Below are 26,629 nucleotides of genomic sequence, written 5' to 3' on the forward strand. Positions count from 1 at the left end.
TAGATACAACCATCCAACCAATCAAAACATTGAAGTATGTCGAGCCCCAGGAACTTGAATAACTGTCTTGGAAAATAAAAACGTAACTGCATTAATTATAATATAAATTAGCGATATAATGCGGGTGCGGTTGCGAGTGCAGGTGTAAAGGACGTTTGGAAGACGTCCACTCCTGAACAAAGGCCTCCACCTTAGTCCTCCACATCGCACGACAAATATTTGTGTGGATGAATGTAGTAGCTATGTCTGTTTTGATCTCACGATAAAGAAATCTTAAGTACCTACTGAATCGATTCTCGTGTTTGATACTATTATTGATCCAAGTTTGAGACAGATCTTAGAGAAAGTCAAAATCCCAAATGCTGCCAGAAGTCATTACTCCACGCGAAGTCCTGGACAAAAGCTAGTTTTCTATAATATTATATTACAAACATACCATTTTATTTATTAGTCTAGATAGACTATGTAGATGGTCTAGATAAGCGACCTTGATTAGAAAAAATATAGGTACATACGATTCATTCCATTTCCCAAATTCGTTTGCAATAACAAAAGCATGACGAAGCAGGACTGAAATGGAAAACAACGCAAAATTGCCCGTTAAGTATCTCAGTATCTTTCAAAAATACCCATTTGATGTGTCATTTTCAGTATTAACTTGACCAAATGTCCTTGGACACTCTTGATAAATTAGGAAAAATATCACCACAACTAAATCATATCATCATGGACAGACCATTTGTTAAAAATATTGCGGATAATTAATATACATATTTCACATACATCACACCAACAGCCTACAAAGTGCCCGCTGCTGGTCAAAGGACTCTTCTCGCACGGAGAAGGTTTGAGCATTAATCACCAAGCTTGCTCAATGCGGGTTGGCACAATATGGTCGGTAATTTAGACCTTGTGTTTCAAGCTCGTCTGCGTTTAAGACGAATTAAGGCTGGTTTAGTTTAATTAAGATCATTGAAGAAATACGAAAAATTTTTTGTTCAGACGTAATGCAAGAGACATGAGTTTATTGTCTGCAGTATGCGCTTAAATGAAACTGAACGAAAAAGAAAACGACGAGGGCTATAAATGTTAAAAATCGTCCGAGTGAATAAGTTGTTTATGGACACCCGTTTTCCATCGTAGGCCGTACGTACCACTCTTTAACGTTCAAAAGTTATTTGAAATAAATAATTTTGGCTGTGACTTTGATAACTATAATATTCAGTTTATTTACCAGGACTTGTTAAACGCGATCTCATAGCGGAATGGCAGCAACGACTGTCGCAACCGAGGGCTGGGCTCGCTGTCATTGCAGCGGTAAGTCCCCTCTTTGAGGAGTGGCTTGAGAGGCGCCACGGCGTCCTCACCTACCGCCTGACTTTGCAGGTTAACTTACCGGACATGGGAGTTTCGGTAGGTTCCTGTTTCTGATTGGGCGGGAGGAAACGCCCGGGTGTCATCACTGCGAGGACCGCCCGGAGGACACGGTGGAGCATACGGTCGTGGAATGCCCTGCATGGGCTGAGCACCGCCGTGTCCTCAGGGATGTGGTCGGCGACGGTGACCTCTCGCGTCCAGCATTGGTACAAGCCAGTGCGGAGCGAGGGGGAATGGGATGCCGTCTCCTCCTTCTGCGAAGCAGTCATGCTATTTTCTAAGGAGGAGGCGGGGCGCGTGAGAGAACAAACCTCCTCACGCCCCAGCCGTCGCGAGAGACACTCCGGGCGTAGGGGATCGCGGGACGATCTCCAGCCACCGTAAGTGCGGGCCTGCGGTCGGCGAGCAAGGGTAGCTCACCGCCCGAACAGAACCAGACCCGTGCGTGCGGCGCGCGCCTCAAAGAGCCATCAGACCACCACAGATGGGGCCCAGTAGGGCTGATGCCTGATCCGGAGCTGCGGACTACCTAGCGGGTTTACCGGGGCTCGAAAAGCAGGAGTAGGAAGGAACGGGGTGGTTTTTAGTCAGTAAGAGTCTGACACTCCCTCTCGCCTCGCCCAAGGCGGGAGAAGTCATTGGATGATTTTCCCCCTCAAAAAAAAAAATAAGGACTTGTTAAAGAGCACTTATTTTTAAAACTGCTGTTTGTATTAACTTCGTAAAGTAAATAATACAAGATCCACTTGACACGGTGTCTTTATTTGGAAAACGTTGCGTTGTGCTGTGTCTCTATAGTTTACACATGATGTTGGCCGCATATGAAATACATGCGTACGTGTGTGAAGTCAGCTATGCTACCCCACCACTGCAGCTGCTGTCCTACTGTAGTTATGTTATGTAGTACTAATATTAATCTATGTGTCCTACGAGCGAGCTACCAAACAAGGTTGTACTCATGAAATCATTGGACATTATTTTATCTGTAACATTTGGCTCTCATAAATTATGATAGTAAAAGAAAATTTCAGTGTAAGTATGCAACGTCACGCCTTTTATCCCCGAAGTGGTAGGCAGAGGTGCAAAGTGGCGTGTACGGTGTGAGTACTTTATAAAAAAATATGTATTAATAGGTATTAGATTCGTAAATATGATGCCTTCAACAGATTTTTGTTGGCAGTCAAAGTATTAAGTACCTATGTAAAGTAGGTAGGTACTTTAAGTATTCAAAATAAGTATAAAACGATTTAAACAAATAATGTGAATTTATCGTTTTGCTTTCACAAAATGAATAACTACCTATTACATTTAATTTTATGCTAAGTTTTGCTACTTTAAGTGCATTATGTAAAAGTACTTTTGAGCGCCTAAAACTGCTAAAATACGAGGGAAAATCCTCAATTGATGTAAAGCCAAGCGATTAGCACAAACCGATTCATTATATTAAATATCTCTTTAAAAATACTACGCATACACAACACCTTAAAATATATTGTTTTCATCAATCTTTCATGTAAACAAATATTAATTCCGTACTTTGCCATACTAGCGACATCTAGTATTCGTTTCTAGAACACAACAAAACAAAGTTTCTAATACATAGTACTAGATGGCGTTACTTGTAGCAGAGAACAATGTCCACAAAGTGACAAAAATATTGTTATCACAAACACCGGTGAAGTTGTTTACTAAGTTTTATCACTCCTAAATACTGTCGAAAGTAATTTAATCTCATTGACGTAACTATTAGAGTTCAGTGTACTTAAAATTATTGTTATAGCGTAAACAAAGATTGAACCTCCGGTTATTTTATCGTAAATTTATTCGAGTCAATAACAAGGTTGTTCGACAGGTACCTACCTAAGTACTTACCTATGACAGTGATAATATAAGTAATGTGTTCATAACATAAGTACCTGTAAGATTGACTATGTTTATTTTAGGTAGTTTACGTAATAGAAAAATCAATCTTTATTTTGTTAGTAAATTAAACGAGAAGTTGACTAGGCGAGGCTGGTTTGATCATTCTAACCATTCCCAAACCCTTAATGAAACTGTAGATAATTGCACATCGGTCTGATAGGTAGGGCTTATCACACGAATATTATAAATATGAAAGTTTATTTGTTGGATGTTTGAATGATTGTCTGTCAATCACTCTCTGTCTGATAAAATTTGGTATACAGACAGGGTGGGTATAAGCTGAGTAGGGTGATAGGATACTTTTTTATCCCACGGGAACGCGGGCGAACCCGCTGGCAGAAGTTAGTAGCCTAAGTATATTTAAGTTTAACTTAGGGGAGCATAATACATACTCACTAGCGCCACCAACAGCCAAAAACGGAATGTTAAAATTAAAACAGACGGTAAAATAAAATCACATTTGTTTTTATAAAATTAATTTATTCCTTAAAAACTAAAATATAAAAACGATTCTCTTAATAATAGATAGGTAGTTTATGCACACATTTACAAAATATTATGTAGCATTTTTTACGTGAATATTTTTTTAAAGTTCTTAATGACATTTTCAAGGACAACATATAGGTAGAAAAGTGTATTATTATGACACACAGACATTTGGCTGTCTTTTCTATAAAGAGATCAATATTACAAAAAAGGTTATATAAAATCCGGATAAGGCTACCAAAGGAAATTGAAAAAAAAAAACATATAAACAAAGTAATTTTCCCGGAGCTGCGGACTACCTAGCGGGTTACCGGGGCTCCGGCTCGAAAAGCAAGAGTAGAAACTGGGTGGTTTTTAGTCAGTGGAAGTCTGACACTCCCTCTCGCCTCGCCCAAGATGGGAGAAGTCATTGAATAATTTTTCCACCTCAAACAATTTTACCAAATTCAAAAGTATTATTTGATTTGGTAAGGAATCATATTAAGGTCTTTTACAATAAGCCATAACTATTAAAAAGAAATTCACAATTTTTATTCAACTTAGGTATATTACGGTAACCAGATAATCCAAAATCCAGAAAATTTACTTTACAGTTTATATCAATGACTTGTTATTCGAGGTTTATCTCCCAATGTATTCAACGCTCATTATAATTAAACTGTTTACACTAAATCCTCCAAAACTTTAACAAATTAAATGCGATAACAATGCGATAGTGGACAGAGAACTTAATGACGCTAATTCTGTTTTTGAGTAAAATTGCAATCTGGTTTAAATCTGAGACTCAAAAGTAATTCAGGACGACTCACTTACATACAAAAATTAAGAAACTACTATGTACTATGCCTATGGCCAAGTACATAGTAGTACAAGTACTGATGAATCACTTTAAACAAACAAAACAATAAACCACAAAAGAAGATACAAGAGGAGGACAGCTAGTTTTCTGGCAGGCTATGCTCATGTGCCCAACCCGAGAAGAATCAGTGTGAGAAGATATCATTCAAAGAGAAAAGAAGGAACAGTTCTCGTTCTCATTCGGTTATAAAATTGATTTGAAAGACTTTTGTCCTACGTTTAACAGAATTAGCATCATACAAAGTCCTATGGATAAAAATTCAAAGGCACTCCATTACCTAACCAACAAATAATATTAATAAGCTCCTAGCAATCCAACCTTCATTACATTAAAAGTATTTACAACAATAGATTATTCAAATACCCGTCATAATGATAAAGATAATAGAAGTCAGTTTTGCTAAGCAACAACCGTTACTATACAATGATTAGGATAAAGGAATTTGATTTTTATATACAATCAAATATGGCAGATATTTTAATAACCTCAACCTAACTTGTACCTATATACTTACATATATTACTGAACAATTACATAGTAACCAGAAAACGTCCCATTTTCTAAAACATACGTTAAGGCACTTGAGGTATTGCTAACTTTTCTGCCACTGGATTAGACTAAACCCTAATACCTCTTCAACTTTGCGAGACACAAAATCCATTTACTTGCTTTTGATTTGTCTTTTAACTAAAAGAAATCTCGCAAGTCCTTCATTTTTCTCAGAAAACAATTTAGTTTTCCATAGAATGCTTTTTATCCTTCGGACCAACCCGTATCTTAATAAGTAGCTCATTTTTAACAAAGCATTCATGTTCATTATCTTTTCAGCAAAGTGAATTCAGATCTGATTCAGTCCTTAATCCAGAAGCATCTAAGTCAGCAAAGTCTTCCACTACTACGCGTACATCTTCTTCAATTCTTTCCTCAAGATCTTACCAGACGCGGTTTTAGGGATTTCATCAACGAACATAACTTCCTCAATCTTCTTGTATACTGCTACTTTACTCGCTACAAAGTCTTGTAGCTCTTCTTCTGTGATCTTCAGACCATTCTTTCTGATGATGAAGGCTTTTGGTGCTTCTCCGTAGAATTCATGAGGTACACCGATGACAGCTGCGTCTTGCACTGCTGGGTGTGTCCGTAGGAGACTTTCTAGTTCAGCTGGTGCTACTTGCATGCCTTTGACCTGGAAATTAAGGTAGATATTAAAAGATTACGTTTTCATGATTATGTTTATTAGTTTAAATGAGAAAAATAGTGACTATGATTTTCGATTTCGGGATATCGATTTCTGGAAATGTGCCCGGTATATGGCAATAGGCTCACTCCCTATTACATGAGACTTATAACACAGATGGTGAAAAGTGGGAGTACATTGTATAGCGGCATTACGTGCCGTAATGTGCACCTCTGCTTACACCTTCAGGGACAAAAGGCGTAACGTTGCGTGTGTGGAATTTTACATAGAATCCCGAATATGCATGGCTGGTGGGCACAATAGCTTATTAACATTACTACAGCACAAATATACTAATATTTGCCGTCACCTTCAATTTATATATTCATAAGTTTCATAACACAATTAATTGAGCCCCGTTAGATACAAGATAAGAGTGCGTGTATGTGCTTGGCTTAACCTTACCTTAATCAGTTCTTTTATCCTATCAGTAATAAATAATCCGACGCCTGGTTTGAAGTAGCCCAAGTCTCCAGTCTTGAAGAAACCGTCCTTGGTCATCGTTTCTTCTGTCGCCTTGGGGTTTTTGTGGTATCCCTTCATCACTGTAGGACTCTTGATGTACATTTCTCCAGACTAAAAATTTAAGAGAAACATTAAGTAATTCTTGCTTCAAGTATTTTTCCAGATTATCTAAAGTTTGGACCAATATTTTGGTTTAGCCGAGTGATAAATATAAGTTGAAAACATTAAAATTATTGCTTAAAAAACTAAACTTCATGTAGTCCTGTGGTTTGTTATCTAAATCAGTACATTTTTAATTTATCAAGTAGAATTTAAAAAAGTACTTATTAATATGATATATCGAGTTTGATTAAAAAAACATTTTTCAAAATGTATTCATCTAGTAATTGACCATTCCAATAAAAACCCATGCGTATGTCAATCTTTTACTTACTTGCCCAACAGGCACAGGATTTCCAGTGATAGGATCAGCAAACATCAGCTGCACACTCGCCATGGGAACACCACAGGCATTGAAGTCCACATTCTTAGTTCCCTTGAAGGTCGATGTACCCAAAGACGTAGTCTCCGTCATACCGAAGCCTTGGTTGAATTCAATTGGTCGCTAGAATTAAGAGATAAAATTGTTATAGAACGTAAAGAAGATGAGAAAAGCATGAGAGTAGTTAAGGAAATGGATGTAGGAAAACATTTTGAGACCTTTTCAAGTATAACTGCTAGAAGGCATTTTTAAAAAGAGTGGATTGATTATGTATGATGATAACCCTAACAGATAATACTTGGGTTATCCCTATACCGAATGTACTAAATCAAACTAAAGCCGTTTCAATTTTAGTGTTCAAGACTTAATATTAATACTTATCCTACAAATTGAATACCACATCGTTCATTAAAATTGGCATAATAATAAATACAGAAATCATGTTATACCACATCGGGTAATACCCAATCCCAATAGAATGTAGTTCATCAATACATTTATTCTTAAGTAGGTTACGAATGACTCAATAGCTACAACCATTTCTCAAAAGAATATAGTCACTACTTGATATGATGGGACAAATAATGGCTTTAGGACAAGGACGAACCCATTGCCCTATCTCATTACGTTAGTAGGCACATCTCCTTAGTTAAAGTTGATGGCTCTTGATTTAAATAACTAGGACAACGACGTACATTGGTATTCAAAACATTGTTCCCTTTACCAATCATCAATTCAATGGTTGAACAAGACAATTTTGAACTGTACCTCTACCATGAGTTTGAAGCAATAGTTTTTGTCGATAGTCACTAGCACTAGCGTCGACGCAAATTTTTCGTATAGCAAATTTTAGTTCCACAGGTGACCGGTAGAGGCGTTGTAAAATTTGCAAAAACAAATTTTACGTAGTGGTCGTCATGTCTACAGAAACAAGTTATAAAAAAGATTCAAAGGTTGATTAAATTAATGCGTGTATCCTAAAATGCACTCTAAATCCAAAGAATCAAGTCTAATTCAAAGTCAAAACTCTCCAAGATAGCAGGTAAGTCATTGAAAAAAGATGCACACAACATCGATGCACTCCTATTTTCAATTAAATAATAAGTAATCAATTAAATAATGGATTAAGTGGAATTGAGTGGCTTGAACGTCACAGTATCGACAACAATACAATGGTTTGAGGGTAAAAGATAAAATATGTAATAACAATACGACAGTAGAAACTGCAGAAAGGACAGAGGGTCAATGCTCTAAGATTAAAATACAGAACAATAGCTCAAATGTCAATAGTGAAAGTACTAACGATATTAGTATACATAGCGCAGTATCAGATGCAACATATATAGAATTAGCAGCGCGACAATCGCCGCTTGTGTCGCGGAATGCTGCTCATGAACATGAGTCTCTAGCATGGCTTGAAATTAGTCGAGTTCCTCGTCAAACAGTTACGTGAGTAAGCCGATGACATAATAATTAATTCAGTTTCAGATATTTAATCCTTAGTGTAGGTTAAAAACGTTACTTATAATTCAAAAGTAACTTTATCTACGTAAGCAGATAAATTATTGCATAAACTTACTTTACTCTTGTGTAAAATAGCTTCAACATCAGATCCAGCCAACGGCGCAGCACCGCAAATGATGTGTCGGACGGAACGGTAGTGAGCTTCATTCACATCTGGATGCTTGCCCAGGAGTATCGCTGCAAAGAAAGTAAAGATGGCGAATCAATAAATCTGGATTTGCAGAGCTGTACGAATTTGTGTTACGTTTAGCCCGAACAAAACGTGTCCGCATTCGGTGCTATGATTGGTTGGTTAATTGGAGCTGGCCAATCAGAAAACGTAAAACTCCGAATAAGGGACTACATGTTTGTCAGAGATCGAGCAGTAGCGCTTTCTGATGCACTTGAATCTTTTAAACTGCCATCTCTAATGGCCAAATGTGGATATCGATTTTGGTAAACCTTGACATTTTAATGAGAGCCATAGTCCAAAAATGGACTGTCATTATTGAGATTGAAAAGAAACATTTTAAACAATTTTACTTACCAACAGGAGGAACGATATACAGCAGCGTAGTTTGTTGTGTCTTCAAAATGTCCAAGTACAAGCTAGCTGAGAATTTAGCCATGGTCACCAATTTGCAGCCCTTAGACAAATGGCCCATGAGACCAATCACCAGTCCATAGATGTGGAAGAATGGCAGGAATGCAGGAAGAATATCTTGGAAATCACCTGGAAATAGAAAAACATATTATGGACATTATGGTAATGACTGTAGTGACTTAGTGATGAAGTATTACTAGGTTTTTAGAGAAAGGACCATTCCTTTATCTCCTCGGTGAATGTATAATATTTGAAAGCCAAAGTCACTTATATTTTTTTTTATATTCTTATTCTTATTCATATTCATTTATTTGCTTTCCACCCCCCTTACCACCCCCCACTTTGGGCACATCAATTTTAAAGATATAAAACTCTACTTTATAAAATTCTACTGCGTCTTTTGATCTTATAGATAGGTAAAAAATCACACATATTAATGTGTATAAATGACTAAAATTTTAATCTTAGTAGGATTTAATCTTAGTTATCATTAAACAATATAAAAATAGTTATTTTGATGATTTAATTAAAAATATCCTTACAATAGTCGTATTCATGTGAATCTCTAAGAAAGATATCTCGGGAAGATATTAATATCTATTGTCTTATTTTTTCAGACACAAGTTATTATGCACATTAATTTATTAAGTATATTTAAAAATACATATTTATTCAATTTTAAAAGAATTAATTAAAGAAAATGTATTTATGTAGGTAGTTAGTTAGTTAATTATAATCTTAAACAAAGAAATCAAAAAAAAAATCTGCAAACAATAAAAAGTTAAACTGACGTTTTCTAGCTTTAATTTTTACATCTATCTGGCGCTGCATGTAAAAACTCTGAGTATCTAATAAATTTAAAAATGTTTTGTTCAATTTACGAAAATCCAAGTAAATTGTCAAGGTACACTGGTTCTCAGATAAATCAAGAAATATTGGCCATGGTAAACATAAAAAATCACAATAAAACCATAAATAAATAATGTTGTAAAACTTACTATTGGCTACGTGAGGAAAGCAGTTTTCTTTTTGATGCATAACTTCCATCCCAGCTAAAATATTGTCGAAGGTTATTTCCACTCCTTTGGGAAGTCCAGTAGTTCCACTAGAAAATGGAATGCAGGCTACATCATCCCCTTTCCTTTCCACCTTGTCTAATAGCCCAAAATCAGCTTCACCCGATTCAGCGACTTCTGAATATCTCACAACACCATCAGGCACTGGTTTGCTAGGATTGTCAACAAGGACTATTTTTGCTTGTATGTTAGCCGCCTTCAATGACTTTGTAACGATGTCGTAGCATTCTGGTATGGTTATGAACAGTTTTGGCTCCGTGATTGTTATTTGATGTTTGAGTTCGACTGTAAAGAAAGAGAAAAATAATAATGAGTATAAAATTGTAACAGAAGTAAGAAACATTTTTGAATTATCAAAGAATTTAGGAAGTAGAAGTAGTCATAGAGCGTTCAATGTTTATAGTTCCATTATATCCATTGTACATGAGTCTATAAATGGCCTCGAGTCCATTTTAGCTATAATGATATCCTTATCAAAGTTTCAAAGTCAAATTTTTTTAAAGGGATTTTTTTTTAATTTTCTTTACCACCTTAAATTTTTTAAGACAGGGTATATCCCTAAAACCAACTGCTACGTTTGAAAAATACTGTGCTGAAACCTGCATCAAAATCGGTCCACATCAAAACAGAGATCTTACTTTGCTTGGAATTCGCTTAAATAGTATGTTTTAACACACCTCTGTCTTTCTACCAACAGTCTTGTAGTAATGTTTAAATGCATCGTTTTTCATTGTCATTTCTATTTGCAACATTTATTGATAAGAATTTTGTTTTTCTTTAAACCGCACCCATATGACAATTATTTATATTGGATTTTCTATATCGTAAAATAACATCGTATCGTTAATACATTAATGCGCAATTAAGCTGAAAAAATGCAGTAAAATACAATCACTGATAAAAATATGACAACAGATAATTATTAGAAATATTTATATTATCCGAGCCTTGATGTTATTAATTATCTATTACTTGATTGCATTTAGATACCATTTTCCAAAATCAGCATTATAAATCAATTTATAAAGCGCATAAATACTATTATAGGCATAGGTTTTATTGCGTCAATTTTGTTTTTAAAAGTCCCTACATTCTGGCAGAATTTATTTTTATCATGTATCGATACCCAGCTCAGCCCCTTTTTATGATATTGCTTAAGCATTTCAGCTGTCATCAGCTTTGGCACACCCATTTTTTAAATCCTTACAAATAAAGATATTTCCAAATCTTTATTTGCTATGGCTTAGCGAATGGTTGGTGCGGATATTGCCCAAAGATTAAGCAGTTTTGGGTAAAAATAAAATATTATGTAAGCCAAAAAATTTAACATTATCATCATCAGTTATACGTCCACGTCTAAACAGAAAACCTCCGTTTAAAGTTGTTTTTTAAATGACTAGCGACCCGACTAGCGACGACTAGTATTCCTTTTTTTTTAGTTTTAGCGATTGTGATTGATTTAACTTGTTAAACATCTTTATATTGCTTTTGCATATCTTTCAGCAGTCTCAAAGCAGGAGAAGGAACGCGCTGGTTTTTAGTCAATAAGAATCTGACCCTCCCTCTAGTCTCACGCAAAGCGGGAGAAGATATCCGATGATTTTCTACCCTCAAAAAAATCTACTTCAGATTCATTAACCGTAGCTATTACCCGCCCACAATTTACACTAGTACCCACATTTAATTTAATTATACCTACACCACCAATAGGTATACCTACAACGCCAAAAGGTATGCCCCATTATCTGACCACAGCTGTTTTACAATGGATTAACGTCTTGATAGTATTAAAAGACTTATCATATCCTATTGTAAAAGTGATATCGCTTCGTTGGTGTCGGTCGTTGGTAAATTTTATCGTAATGTGCAATAAATGCCCGATTGTAAGGACAGTATCTAATCTTAGGGGGCACGACGTTAGGACATGATCGATATTATTCGCTATCTAACGCTCTTTGCTCTCTTCATAGATAGTCATTTTTCCTTAGATAGTGAAGACGATGATGAAGCGGAATTTAATACGTGTTGAATATTTGATAGATGATAATTTAACGATAGGTTTATGTCTTGTTTTGTCTGTTGTTAATCCTATGAAAATAGTGTCTGTTTTTGTAGTGGGTGCTTTTCCCCCAGAGATGTGATTTGTAGTTATGCTACGAAGATGTAATAGTTAAGCTGTGAAACTATGTAACCGTTTCCACTGATAGTATGCTATGTAGCTATTCGAGGAAGAAGCGCAACTTGAGTAGACAATGTGTCAACATTAGGGAAGCCATCCATAGCACATATCCATAGCACGCATATTTCCATATAATAACATAGCTTAGCCGAGTACTTTCCAACCACTTTCCAACAGTGCTAAGCTATGTGTACCAATGAATATGATTGGTGGAGGCCAAATGCCTCCGCAGCCACGTAGCATAGCACATCTCTGGTGGAAAAGCATCATTATATCTGTAAATGTCACCAGAAAATACTACTACTATACTACACCCGTTTAAAATCCTACGAAAATTTATAAACTTCCTAGTAAATTGATAAACTTACGGATCTTGTTATTTTTCGGTGACATAAATACTTTATTTAAAATAGTGACAACTGAATTTACTTTCACACTTTACTCCAAAACTATGGGTCATTTAAATTAAAAGACATTTGAAATAGATGGATAACTGCAAATAATTTCGAAAAGGATAAAAAGACTCGCAAGAAATTACAAAATATGGAAAGTAAAGTCCAACCAAAGAAGATAAACAGAACTATTAAACTATAACCAAAAAAGTTAATGATACAAGTTGACATGTTAAAAAGATACTCAAATCATCATTACGAACAAAAAAGAAGGTGATAAAACACAAAACAATTGAGGAATTAGTTTTAGCATGTAATAGAGGTAATGATAAACAAAATTCTGAAAATGTTCATTGCGCAATGAAGCTTGTTATCGAAACAGGTAATAAAAATACTATTGGGTTTATAACACTTATTACGAATATAGCACTAATATAAAATTCTCATATTGCAGGCACTAGAAATTGTAGATACTAACTCTTGATACGGCATCGCAAAATATTTATTGTTCTTTTTAAATTATTTTTTAACCGTAGTGTTTTCGACAGAGTTTTTGTTATGGTATAAGCCGGTAAACGAGTAGATGGATCTCATCATGGTTAGCAATCGCCGCCGCCTATGGACACCCGAAACACCAAAGGCGTTACAAGTGCGTTGCCGGCCTTTTGGAGGAATCGGAGATTGGCAAGATTGGAGGTAATAGGGCCTCTGGTAACCTCACTCACACAACGCAAACGTTAATTAACATCGAGTTCAGAGTTCGAGAAAAATGTCAACACGAATAAATTGTTTCTCTAGAAAAAATCCCGGATTTAGCTTATAGTATGAAAAATATTAAGTAGGTATTTATTTTTAAATTGCTTAGTAACAAAAGAGGAATCAATAGAGATTAAAGAAATAATGTAAGAATATGTAATGAATATTAAAATCATCAATTTAGGTACAGGGTACATCGAGGTAGGCCTTTACAATACATAATATATCTGGCAAAATAGGATTTTAGTGCTCAAGATAAAGAACTTGATAAAATTTTACCTCCCTAAGCTTATAATACTCAAACTGTTATTTATTTGATTTTATTTTCCTACTTTACCGATCCGTCTACGATTTTGAGTTAACCCCTTACTTTTACTAATAAGTGGCACTCTTCGCTCATTGGACGTTGATTTTTCTCCAATACGCGACTAGTTCCTATGCATCACACGGCGTACGCAAGGCGCTTGGAGCGTTTTCGCTTATGCGTGTAGGTACACGCGCTTGAGAGGTTAAACTCTTTGCATATTTTTCTCTATCTGCAATTATCTCAACATTTCCGTGTTCGTTATCTTCACATTTATCTTTAATATCAAGAGAGGTAGATCCTTGAGATTATATTAGCGTCAAAAAACAAATATTCGCACATCAGTGTAAGATGAGATCATGCTACTAAGGCCTCTTTTGTAATTTTTGAATTATCTCTACGTTCATCTTCAACAATAGTTATAAAATAAAAATATTTATCACTAATATGACGTCTAGAAAATACAGTATTTATTTTCAACGCAATGTCATTGTATTATTTATTGTTACTAACATTTAATACAGAGGTAGCCGGCACGCGCAAAAAACTACACTATAGCTCGATAGATGGCGTTGGGATCGAGATAGATCGCGCTATGGTTTCGTTACATCGGTTTGGTTGGGTTCGCCCGGAATTTTGAAGAAGCTAACTTTGCGCAGAGGCAATATCGTAACCAATGAGGTTAATCCGAGGTGCGATTATTGCTAGTTGAAAACTTTACCAATACCCCGCCGTGTGGACGTGAAATACCGTCCGCTATGGCAATTTTTGAATGGCCGTAACTGGCCTAAGAAATCCTAAAAACTATTTTAAAAGAGCTGCTAGTCCTTAAATTACTGTACTTTATTTATTTGATTTATCTAATAAATTACCGTTGCTAGATTTTGGTCTTCAAAATTCGTTGCAAAATTTTCTATCATCATGATTAATGTTCGTTTATATAAAATTATTTTATTTGCTTAATGTAATTTTGTCTTTCGTGGGTGGGTGCCGTTCTTGTATTTTTCAGTTTCTACCTACACATAATTTGCATTTTACGCAAACACATTTTTATTTTCTACTTTGATGACGTATTTTTATTTAAATACGATGCTTGCTTTTGCTGTTTAGATAAATAAATAATAATACAAACTGAGCATAATCAAAATGTCGGCTTTGGTTCGGTGACCCCTCTAAAATAAAGTAGCAAACAAAAATAAACTCACACTCTTTATAAATAGGGTTGACAGTCGTAAGTACACATCCCGCTTGGAAGCTCCCGAACGCCACCACGGGGAATTCGGGACAATTTGGCAACATGACAGCAACGACATCTCCCGGTTTCAAACCGAACTTCTTTAACAAAGAAGTTGCGAAGGCAGATGTGTTCTTTTCCAGCTGTGAGTAAGTGTAGGTCTTCTTAGTTTCAGCGCTTTCCTGTAAAAATGAGATAAAAAACATATAAAACACTATTTCCAAGCACGTAAGGTAAATTTTTGTATATCTCCAAAACATTTTCTTGCGGTTATTGTAATTTCAACCTTAATTCTACACGCTCTAAGATCTATTTAAGAATAACCCTGACTCGCAAACAATTATAATAGTACGTTTTTTTTTCGCAATGACAAATAAAAGCCTAGAGCAGTATGACATAATGTTGCAGTATTTCCTTGAGCCAGATCAAAGTCCACTTTAGTTTGTGATAAGCCAATGCGAACGTATGTACTAAGCTTAAATTTTATCTACGTGCTAGATAAGCCAATTGACGTGGGATAGTAAGAGTACCTACAAGGGGATTTTCGTCAAGGTATAATAACAATTAAATTGTTGCGAAGGTCATTGACATAGCGACTGGTGACCAGTTTTTGAAATGGAGATGTCGCAGTAAGATAGATGATTCCGGAACATAAGATATACGAAAGCGATTCATTACTGTCTCACTAGGAATATAGTTACATATATAAAACGGTCGACATTTAATGATATAAGTATACTGCTAATCCGTTATTCCTAAGGATATTTTATCTATCTTACTGCGACAGAAACAAGAAGATAAGCATAACCTCACATTAATATTTTTGCTGTAATATTGTCAATGTCATTATTATAGTCATGATTATTCCCCCTTAAAAAAGAAGCCAGTTAAGAGTCTGACAAACCCAAACACTAAGTGAGTTTTTGACTCAAACTAAAATGAAATTAAACTAATAAATTGATGAATTAACTCAGTCCATTACAATCATATTTCATTAATAAAAACGCCTTAAACTGAAAACCACAAACAACTTTTTGTTAAAAGCAGCTCTAAATACAGCTTATGTCATAAGCAACATGGAACTAAGTACCAAACAATACGTAATCCAGTTAAACAATACTCGGCTGGCTCTGATTGCATAGCACAATGAACCGGCAACCACTCATTACTGAGCTGACGTACAATCATGACATACGACTATTTCATTGAACAAGGACTTGTAGAATTAAAAACTATGACTTTGGTACTAACATTCAATTAAAGATTCAGTGGGTATAATCTGAAGGTTTTAATTTAATCTTAAAGAGCTACCGATGTGTAGTCAATATTTCTTTATATTATAACTTAACAAACTGACTGACTACTGACTGATCAGAGATGCTAAGAGTAGCAGCGCGACTGTCACCGTGTCATGTGTCATGGAATGCTTTCCACGAATATGGGCCTCTAATATGGCTTGAAACCAGTCGAGCTTCTCGTCAAATAGTTACGTGCGTAAACCGAAAAACATACCTATACAATAATTAATGTTTCTTTATCGTTTTCTTGCCTGTCAGGCTTGAATACATTTTCCAATTGCACCTATTAAATGTTATACATCGAAGTGAATCGTGTTCCACCATCTTTCTCTAGTACCTATCTGCATAGCAAGGTCATTTTGGTATTTTTCGGCAACTGTTCTCTAATTAGTGTGTTATCTATTCAAATACGCAAGTCATTAGTCGTAGGTCGAAACGGCCTTTGTAATAGCCTACGATTGCTACGATTCTTACACACCTCTTTCGCTTCATCAACAGTTATCAGTCTTTTCATGCATGCTCATCGGTTAAAAGTACTTTTAATTTGGCCCGTCTTCAATATATCTTCTTCAATATTTGTATTTATCTAACCTTTTATAAATCTAATAATGGTCCCGAATTTCAATATTTCTAATATTACTATCTAAGTAACGGTATCAAAACACGATTACACGAGTTACTAACCAGATGATCTCAATGCTATCAGCTCCTCACGTTATCAATCCTGTAGGTTTAAAGTGCCGTGTAAGTCTGCGCGGCAATTAGTCGTCTAGAGTGTGTAACCTAGATAAACAAAATGATTGATAAGACTCTATTAATTGGCTCCACAGATGATTCAGTTGCACTGTGGAATATTTATAGACATAGTCTAGAAAATTTTGTAAAATTATCTGACGTGTTCTGGAAATTGAAACTAGTTGCATTGCATTGAAGTTGATTGCCCATCAATTGCACTAATTGTACATTTATTGAACACTTACTAATTGACTGATAAATTGTACGTCATTTAAACTTAGTTACTATTGCGTTTTACAGTGCAAAACATGGGTCTTCTAAACTTTGAAGGAGTAACACATATAGACATAGTCTAGAAAATTTTGTAAGATTATCTCATGTGTTCTGGAAATTGAAACTAGTTGCATTACATTGAAGTTGATTGCCCATCAATTGCACTAATTGTACATTAATTAAACACTTACTAACTGACTGATAAATTGTACGTCATGTAAACTTAGGTTTATACTACCTATTGCGTTTTACAGTTGTAAAAATGGGTTTTCTAAACTTAAAGGAGTAACAAAGGTATATTTATACAACGTGTAACAAAATACCCATATACATCAAGAAGCACTGATGAATACAGGTTGAATAGAGTCTCTACACGAAGTTTCAGCTTAAAATACGTTTAAAAAAAAATTGGTAGGTACTAAATACGTGGTATCGCATGGTTCTTGATTTTAAATCATACAAACATGTCACAACACTACAGGGATCACTCGCTAATATTACAAAACATTTTTTATGTGAATCTGATCGCCTAGTACCTGTCTACCTAATTTTGAATCACGAATTGAAATTCATAATTTGGTACCATGAAAAAATGAGTTTAAAAATCCCTTACCGTATTGTTTGTTATGCTATCTAGAAGCCGTGTACTTGATATGTATACCCCCTTTTTGTTACATGTTGTAGACATAGTCTAGAAAATTTTGTAAGATTATCTCACGTGTTCTGGAAATTGAAACTAGTTGCATTGCATTGAAGTTGATTGCCCATCAATTGCACTAATTGTACATTCATTAAACACTTACTATTTGTCTGATAAATTGTTTGACGTGTATAATTGTTTTTTCCTTTATCATGTCATCTGTCCATCTCATCCACCAATAGCAATAAAAATAATAAATATATAAAATAAACTATAAAGTACATAGGTATCTAACCAAATCTCCGATGTGCATGACCACCGAAATAGTTCAATGTTTAATACCGACCTAACAAATACCAACCAATACACTTGATAGGTTTGTGAGGTACAACAAACGATATTCTTTTCTATTCACTATTATATCTATGATTCTATTATACTGTTTACACAAGTGCTCTTGACCTGACCAAAGTCCACACAGAATTGAGTCTGTCAACATGATCTATCATGCCTGTTGAGTTGACACGCGGTTCCAATTTGCACGGTAAAAATAACAACCAAAACTAACTTTTAGGTTATTATTTAATAAAGTTGTAACGAATGGTTTATTTGCTAGTCTGGCTCTTTGTACTGAGTCTGACGTAATTTTAAAATGCGTTGGTGCGTTTTTATGACCCTAGTTTATAAAGTGAAAGGAGTCACAAGTTGGTAGGAAGTAGGTACGGTTACAGTGTTGAATAAGGGACCAATAAAAAAAAACCTAATTCGAATAGACCTAATTAGAATTTATTTAGTACTAGGTTCTGCCAGCGGCAATATCCTATCACCCAAGTAAGCACATACCCTGTCTGTATAACAAACATCAAAATGCGTTCAGTAGTTTCAGCGTCATTGACGAATTAACATACCAACCTTTTTATTCACATTAATTATATTTGTGTGATGTCTTGTGTGAAATTTCAACATTAATGTTCACTTTTTATGTTTCTTTAGAAAATAATTGTCAACTCCCCTAGAAGGGATTTATTTGATAAAATAAATATGACGAAATATTACCAAGTATTTTCTAATCGACCTTGATAACTGATTATCTAATAAGTAATTTACAGCCTTTACGTACTTAGGCACTAAAGATATAGCTAGACGTCAACTATACCTACCTAATTGTACTATGTACCTAATTACCTATTACGAAGCGAAAATTTTAAGTCTGTAATCATGTATCATGTCGAATTATAATTTTATCTAAGTATCTATCTTCCCAACAAGACAATTATACAGGTACTTTTTTTAAGGGGAGAAAATCATCCAATGACTTCTCGCGCCTTGGGCGAGGCAAGAGGGTGTGTCAGACTCCTACTGACTAAAAACCATCCCGTTTCTACTCCTGCTTTTCGGGCCGGAGCCCAGGTAAACCCGCTAGGTAGTCCGGAAATTATAGGTACCTCGCCTATGTACGAAGATGTAAAAAGGGACGCTGCAGAAAATTAACATACACGTCCCTTAAGCCACAGCTTCATAGTGATAGTTATTCATATCATAGCTATTTACCAAACAATTTAATTTAATAGTTCCTAAATATCTTTATATTCAAAAAGTCCACATATATACAATTTCTCGTATAGTTAATCAATCCTCAAGTGAAGAAGAGGCAATTAAAGAATTAATGACTCCACATACCACAAGCCAATCAGGTACCTATAACCAACTATTACATGACAAATCAAACAACAATTTCACCTAATTATCAAAATCTTTACATATTTTAAAAACCTTTCCCATAAACAACTACTATGCGAACGTACATTCAAAATTTGACTTTAAAATAACGTGCTATAGGTCAAATTTGTTTGCAAATTAGTTACTAATTGTTGTCGCCAAAACAACCTTGGTTTTTGCACAGTTTTATTGTGAATCTTCTTACTTATGTGACCTTAGTTTAGTTTTAAAAAGGAGGACATTAAGATCACTGGCTGTTCCGCAAATGGTGATTAACCGGTCTTTTCAATGTTAAGAATACGTGTTAAGGCCGGTAGCATTAGTTTTAATAGCTGGGACGTTCTTCAAAACACTCATTTGCTAGTTTATATAAGCTAAAGAATACCAATAGATTATGTAATGAATCACAGAACAGAGAAATACTATACGCATACCGCCTGTGGTGTGGTGAAAAGTGGGTGTGGGATATATGAAAGATTTATATTTCTATGGGGTGTACCTACATTGGCTTGTGGCGTGGTGAAAAGTTAATGCATTACTTGTCGTAATATGTCCTCAGCCTACCCCTTCGGGGATAAAAGGCGCGAATGCATACCGCTTGTTAGTATGTAGTATCAGAACTAACGTGCAAATCACATGAATGGGTAACTGTCAGCTACGTTAGGTACTTACATGTGGTTCATTTCGAAGTCTCAATAAGTGGTAGAAGATTTACCAACCCAACACCAGTGTTGACCCGTTAAGAAAAACTGAGGGAAGTGAAGAAATGTTTTATGTCCTTTATTGCCATCTTACAAGGAAACTTTGTCAAAATAAATATCATCAGTGAACAAACTCATTCCCTGACCCTGACCTTACACAAATAACAACAACCTGTATCTTCGAAAAAAAATAAAAAAGAATAAAAATACATATTTACCTACATTAAGCACCTAAATACTAACTCATTCTGTCGTTGATTTATACATAAACACAAAATGACACGAATATTTTACTATTTTACATAGGTACCTAGTGTATATATATTATACATATATGTAGTTATTATCATATATTACGTTATATGTACTGTTTACATAAGAGTCTAGTTCGAGGTCAAAAAAAATCAAAAACAAGATATTATGTTCATGGTCAAAAACCGAACACAAGTTAGCATTGTACGTACATACATTAATTAGGCAAAGATACTCCACAATGAGATTGGCAAAATTGTCATGATTTTTTCGTTTACTTGTTTATTACCAGTTTCACAATTAATTCTATAAGTTTCATTAAATATATCACTATAAAATCAACAGCCCGTAACAGCCTACTGTACCCATAGTACGTTTGCTTTATGATGAACGATAATGAAACGAGAGCGCGTTCGGCGCTCTGATTGACCAGTGCAAAAAAACAAACCAAAATGTGGAAATGCTGCAAAATGGAACCTTGAAAACATTCTTAACATTCCAAATGGTCACATTAAGTTGCTAGCCTACAGTTGTCCGAACCAGGGTTACCGGGGCTCCGGTTTAAAAACGAGGAGAAACGGGGTGGTTTTTAGTCAGTACCTAAGAGTTTGACACTCCCTCTCAATCGCCCAAGGCGGGAAAAGTCATTGGATGATTATACCCCGTCGAAAAAAAAGCCTATAGTAGTGTGCCATACATCCATATTGATTTAGGATCATTTTGTAGATCAACAGTCTGCAGTCTATTTCCAGTTTGGACTTTGGAGTTTGGTCCCATCATCCCACGCCTTGTAACACAGAATCTCCAATAATATCCCTTAAAGACAAATAAAGCAATTACACACATTTTCATAAATCAAAAACTTCACTCTTCATTACCGGCTGCGATCTTGTAATTGTCGTGTATTTAGCACAAACGGTTCAATGAACTGTAAGCAGTGCACGCTAACAGAATATTTAGTACCAGCATCTCGTGATGCTATAACTTTCCTATCAGAAATAGCTATGAGTAACTCCTTGTTCTCTTTACCGGACTATTATTTAGACGTTTATTGCAAATGTGGTTATAAAGGTAAGAAGAGAAGCCAACGGACAGAATGACAGACTATTATTTATTTCTTTATTTGTTGACATTTCAAAAGTACCTATTTATGGTTTAATTGGAATAAATGACTTTGATTTCGGCTTCGATCTCGAACCATACTACATCTAGTATATGACACAGGTATTTGGTCACAGTTTAAGAACTTGATTGTTTTTTAAATGAAGAACTTGACTTGAAGAACTTGATGTGAATTTTTAAATAACAAGATTACATAGTTCACTGAACAATTCATAAAAAAATGTAGCTGAAAACCAAGAAAAAAAAGATTTGTTGGCTACAAGAGGGTCAATTTATTAGTACACATAAGATTATCACCCATTAATTTGTCACAGATCAGTCTTATGCCTTAATTACAACTTGTTTCACGAAATTTAAGACATTATTCCTCAATCTAACAATATTTCAGTTCCATTACCAACTTTATTAGCAATTAAAACAAGATAATCAATCAATAGCCCCACTAAAACGTCAATGTACACGACACATTGTTATAAAATCGGTAACAGATCAGAACAGCTGTTGATTGTATTTTGAACTTTATTTCTGCAAGGTTCAAAGTCTAGAATGTATTTTTAGGATAAGGAGTTCGCGTCTAGACTAGTCTAGAATTTAGTTTGTTACTGGGTGACATGAATAGCTGTTTAGATAGTTCGGTTAACGTGTTTCGAATGCTAACCAAGATTTTATAACTTTTTCTTTTATATGGAGGTCTATCTTCAGAGGATATTATTCAAAAGAACGTAGAGGATGTCTTATCTCTGTATAAAATAAATGGCTGTGACATACGGATGGACGGACGGTCAGACAGAAATGACGAAACTATAAGGGGTCTTTTGCCATTTGGCTACGGAACCCTAAAAATCTATTGGTGTTCGTTAGTTTCGCTAAAACTCGAAAACGGCTGGACTGATTTGGAAAATGTTGGTCTTGAATTTTTTATGGAAATTCTGGGAAACTGGGAAGGTTTAGTTGGTGAGAAAAACAAAACTAAAGTTTGCCGGGCCAGCTAGTAGCTGATAAAAATTATGATAATAATGATTAAATCATGACATAGTAGATCTTGGGACATCAACCTACCTTCTATAAATCCTAAATACATAGGTATTACAAAATACTTCTACGAGTAAATTACTTCAGGTACAGTTGTACCAGAAGTACTAAGACTACAACTAACGTCATAGCGATATTGTAATTCAAAATTTAAAGTGTATCAAGAATAATAATGAAGTATGATAATTTATTAATTAATTATGTTATATTATTATGTGTAGTTTTATTTTTATCTACTTCTTAATGTACTTAAAATAAGGTTCAAAATAATGTAACTGTTCACTACATGAATAATTCAATTTTTTTCTATAGATAGGTATCTTTTAACTACATCTTTATATATATAATTCTTCTGTACGTGTGTATGTCACTGAACTCCTCTTAAACGACTAGACCGATTTTGATGAAACTTTTTGTGTGTGTTCAAGAGGATCTGAGAATGGTTTAGATTCACAATTTTGTCCGCTGGACAAAGTTTTTTTAATTAATTTTTGATTTCTTAGTAGTTGTTGATTTTGGAATGTTTTACATCGGATCCGACGGACGGCGCTACCATCGCAGTGTCAAATATTAATGACGTTAGATATTGTCATAACATTTGAATAATAATTTTCATCAAAAAGGTCCAGGATGAAAAAGTTTTAAATTTTCAAATTAACGTGTAGACAGGACAACGTCTGTCGGGTCCGCTATTAATTTTATAAATAATAACTAATAAACTTCTTGTTACTTATAATATTCAAACGCAATGAAATTATCTTTTTGCAGATTTTTTTTAACAAAAATTAAGTTTCTTTGTTCATTAAATTGTTACCAAAATGTCGAATACAATTTTGTATGCGCATCAATGTAAAATTTAATTCAAGTTCTGACGTTAATCAAAACGTTACAAAAAATTGCACGTGGATTAATTAATCACATAATATGTAAATAAATAATGAAATAGGAGACTGATTGAGGGAGTGTCATACCCTTAATTACTAAAAACCAACGCACGGCAGCAATTGCTTACCATCAGGTGATCCGTCTGCTCGTTTACCGGCTTTTAACATAAAAATAAAATGCTGGTCGAGCAATAGGTTGTGGTTTCATTCTTTATTTCGAAAATTATTGAGTAATTGGATAGTCTGAAACTGTGGCTGGTATATGACAATACGTTCATCCCTTGTAACATGGTGATACCATAAAAACAGATGTTGAAGAAGAGGATGTTAAAAATTAAGTTTGTGTTTATTCAGAAGAAGTGACTGTTAAAAATTTAAGTCTCCACGTATTTCTTTGGAAATTAGAAGACGTGATTTTTTTTTATTTTTCTGTAATAAAAATGATAAATACTTAGGGACTTTTTAGCAATGATACGTATTTATTTATTATGACTTGAAGTGAGAGATAATGCCTGAAGAGACGATAAGTGAAATGCTACACTTTCAAGAGATAGTCATAACAATTTATATCTAGGCCAGCGTGGACTTAGACCTTGAGGAATAATCTAGTACTTAGACATTTAGACCGTTAGTATTATTATGAACTAAAGATATAATAATATAATATGACTGAAAGCAACAGCATCCTTAAGCGTGAGTATTAACTATGAAACCTCCAAAAAGCCTTTGTATAGAAAAGAACGTCTTTGGGCTGGTTAACTGTTTACCTTAAATTTACTATATTTGTAACTGCCCCAAACAATACTTCCACTGTGGACTGCCTAGCAGGTTTAGGTACCGGTGCTCCGGCTCGAAAAGCAGGAGAAGGAACGGGGCGGTTTTTAGTCAGTAAGAGTCTGACACTTCCTCTCGCCTTGCCCAAGGCAAGAGAAGTCAATGGATGTTTTAAAACTAACATGTTTTTACAGGATCCTCATAACTCTAATTCTTTCTCTGTGCGAGAAGTGACCTTTGGTCAGCAATGACCACTTGCTGGTACTGGCTGTTTATGTGATGCATATAGGAATTAATTTAAGGAAAAAGAATTAAAATTGTCGTTTCCTATAAGTAATATATATTAAATGCACATTTATATAGCTACGCTTTATTTTAATACAGGTGATAATAATTTAAATTGGTTTAATATTTATAACACTCGATTTTATTAGCACTCTGTATTTAGTATTAAATGCATATGGAATAGCAAGGTCTATTTAAATAATGTATTTTCAATAAAAATACTTGTTTACAATCAGATATAACCTTTTCAAAAATATAGCCTTGCAGGCAGTTTCTGATAAGGTTATTTACTATTAATTTATTGTCGAATATTCCAGTCTTATAATTTAAAAAATATTGATTTATAAACTCAATAACAATTATGCATTTACAAATACATAATTAAATGGGACATACTAATTTTGCTTAGTTCTATACGTAGTTAAAATACATACATAAACTGACGAATGTTTCCCATGGAATCATAGTATTGGCTTGTAAAAAATTTACTTATTTTGTATCCTATTTGCGTAGAAATAAATATCATTAGGTAATTTATAACTAGATACTATTTATACAATAGGTAATGATATGTTTGAAGCAACTCTTTATTATTCTATTGTATTGATTGACAACATTTGTTGACTTACTATTCGTACGAACAATTGGGAATGGGTATGACGGTTAAATAATAAAACAATCATGTAACTACGTAACTGGTTCAAATTCCAAAGCGGAGCAAATTGTTTAACCCAATTGGCAAGTAATTGGTGAGTAAGATGTTTTGTCGCTCCACAAAACATCTACTTGCTTTTAATATTGTAACTATCCGTACAAAGTCCTGTATACTTAGTACAAGTTTATTTTACGTTTGAAGGAATCGAAATCGAGAGCGCGTTCGGCTCTCTGATTGGCCGGCTCGAATAAACCAACCAATCAGAACGCCGAACGCGTTCTCGTCTCGATGACTTTAAACGTAAAGCAAACTCGTACTAAGGAATTGTTCTCTAGTTAGAAATACAAGTTTTATTTGTTTTTTATTCGCGGCCCCATATAGCTTTGATAACACTTCGTAATACGCTTCGTTTTGATAAGAATCCAATTTCACGCATAAGTAGTTATACCTACAGTTTAATTGTTATTTACTTACACAAATTACTATTTTAAATCAAATTCCTTGCCTAGTATAATGAACTAAATAACCTAACCGCACTAGACATGTTTTTTATTAATTTTAAACTTTGTTTCAATAAATTAGGGATCAATATCTCTTTTTATGTTATAATAACTAAAAATCCCGGTTTACTCACGTAAGTTTAGATGGATTCAAAAACTAATAAATGAAGACGTATTGGAGTTGCTTAATGTCTGTACCCATAAAACATATTAAAATAAACTACCTAAGAAATACTCACCAGTGCAACTAAATTTTTGTATCCCGCCGACTCAGCCCACAAACGATCAACAAACCTAGTTTTAGGCACAACAATATCAGGAATAGTAGACCTTATAATAAAATCTTCGTTCCTAAACACAGCACTAGTTGAAAGTTTCCTTTGCCATTTTAAGTTTTTAATTTCGCGTAAGAGGAGTTTTCGCGCCATATTTTGCATGTTCGCGCGCGTTTGACGGAGGCGAGTGATCTAGTGTCGCGGGTGGACGCGACTGATGAACGAATCGACGAAACGGAACGTTTCAACCACACGTAGTTTGAACTTGATAATTTTGTTAATTTGCACTGAATGCACGGTTCGCAAAAGTTGGTAGCTGATAACAATTTGTTTAAACAATACATAGTTCCGTCGTCGTCCGTGAGACGTCTTTTTATTGCGAATCTACAGGCGTATGTGGGAATTTCGTTTCGTTTCTTTTTTTAATTCGTTTTATTTCACTACAAACTTACGTATTTATTATTTTTTTTGTTAAAATGTTGCCCCACACTTTAGATTTCTCCAGTGTCGCGGGTGCGTTTAAAAACATAAGTTCACATACACATGACACGCAGACCCGAAACAACCATTAAATTAAAATTAAATAACGATTAATTAAAATGCAAATA

General features: G+C 34.7%; 1 protein-coding gene and 1 non-coding gene across 2 annotated transcripts; one reads left to right on the plus strand and one right to left on the minus strand.

Annotated features, from left to right (window-relative positions):
- Positions 1 to 3,759: 3,759 nt before the first annotated feature.
- On the minus strand, positions 3,760 to 26,331 carry LOC118267914 (uncharacterized). Its single transcript, XM_050694059.1, has 8 exons — positions 25,986 to 26,331; positions 14,848 to 15,058; positions 9,934 to 10,296; positions 8,879 to 9,064; positions 8,408 to 8,529; positions 6,781 to 6,951; positions 6,288 to 6,458; positions 3,760 to 5,831 (listed from the first exon to the last, which is right to left on the minus strand). The coding sequence occupies exons 1-8, from the start codon at positions 26,181 to 26,183 to the stop codon at positions 5,541 to 5,543; spliced, it is 1,713 nt and encodes a 570-aa protein (XP_050550016.1). The 5' UTR covers positions 26,184 to 26,331; the 3' UTR covers positions 3,760 to 5,540.
- Positions 14,290 to 14,429, plus strand: LOC118268013 (U4 spliceosomal RNA). The gene has a single exon (XR_004782991.1). It is a non-coding gene; the product is annotated as a U4 spliceosomal RNA (small nuclear RNA).
- Positions 26,332 to 26,629: the final 298 nt, after the last annotated feature.

This window comes from Spodoptera frugiperda, chromosome 6 (genome assembly GCF_023101765.2).
Source record: "Spodoptera frugiperda isolate SF20-4 chromosome 6, AGI-APGP_CSIRO_Sfru_2.0, whole genome shotgun sequence".
Lineage (NCBI taxonomy): Eukaryota > Metazoa > Arthropoda > Insecta > Lepidoptera > Noctuidae > Spodoptera > Spodoptera frugiperda.

Coding starts and splice junctions, on each gene's coding strand:
- LOC118267914 (XM_050694059.1), bottom strand. CDS start 26,183: ATGCAAAATATGGCGCGAAAACTCCTCTTACGCGAAATTAAAAACTTA. Junction 6,952..8,407: donor CTATTTTACACAAGAGTAAA/GTAAGTTTATGC, acceptor TCTTAATTCTAG/CGACCAATTGAATTCAACCA. Junction 6,459..6,780: donor ATCCTGTGCCTGTTGGGCAA/GTAAGTAAAAGA, acceptor TTAAATTTTTAG/TCTGGAGAAATGTACATCAA.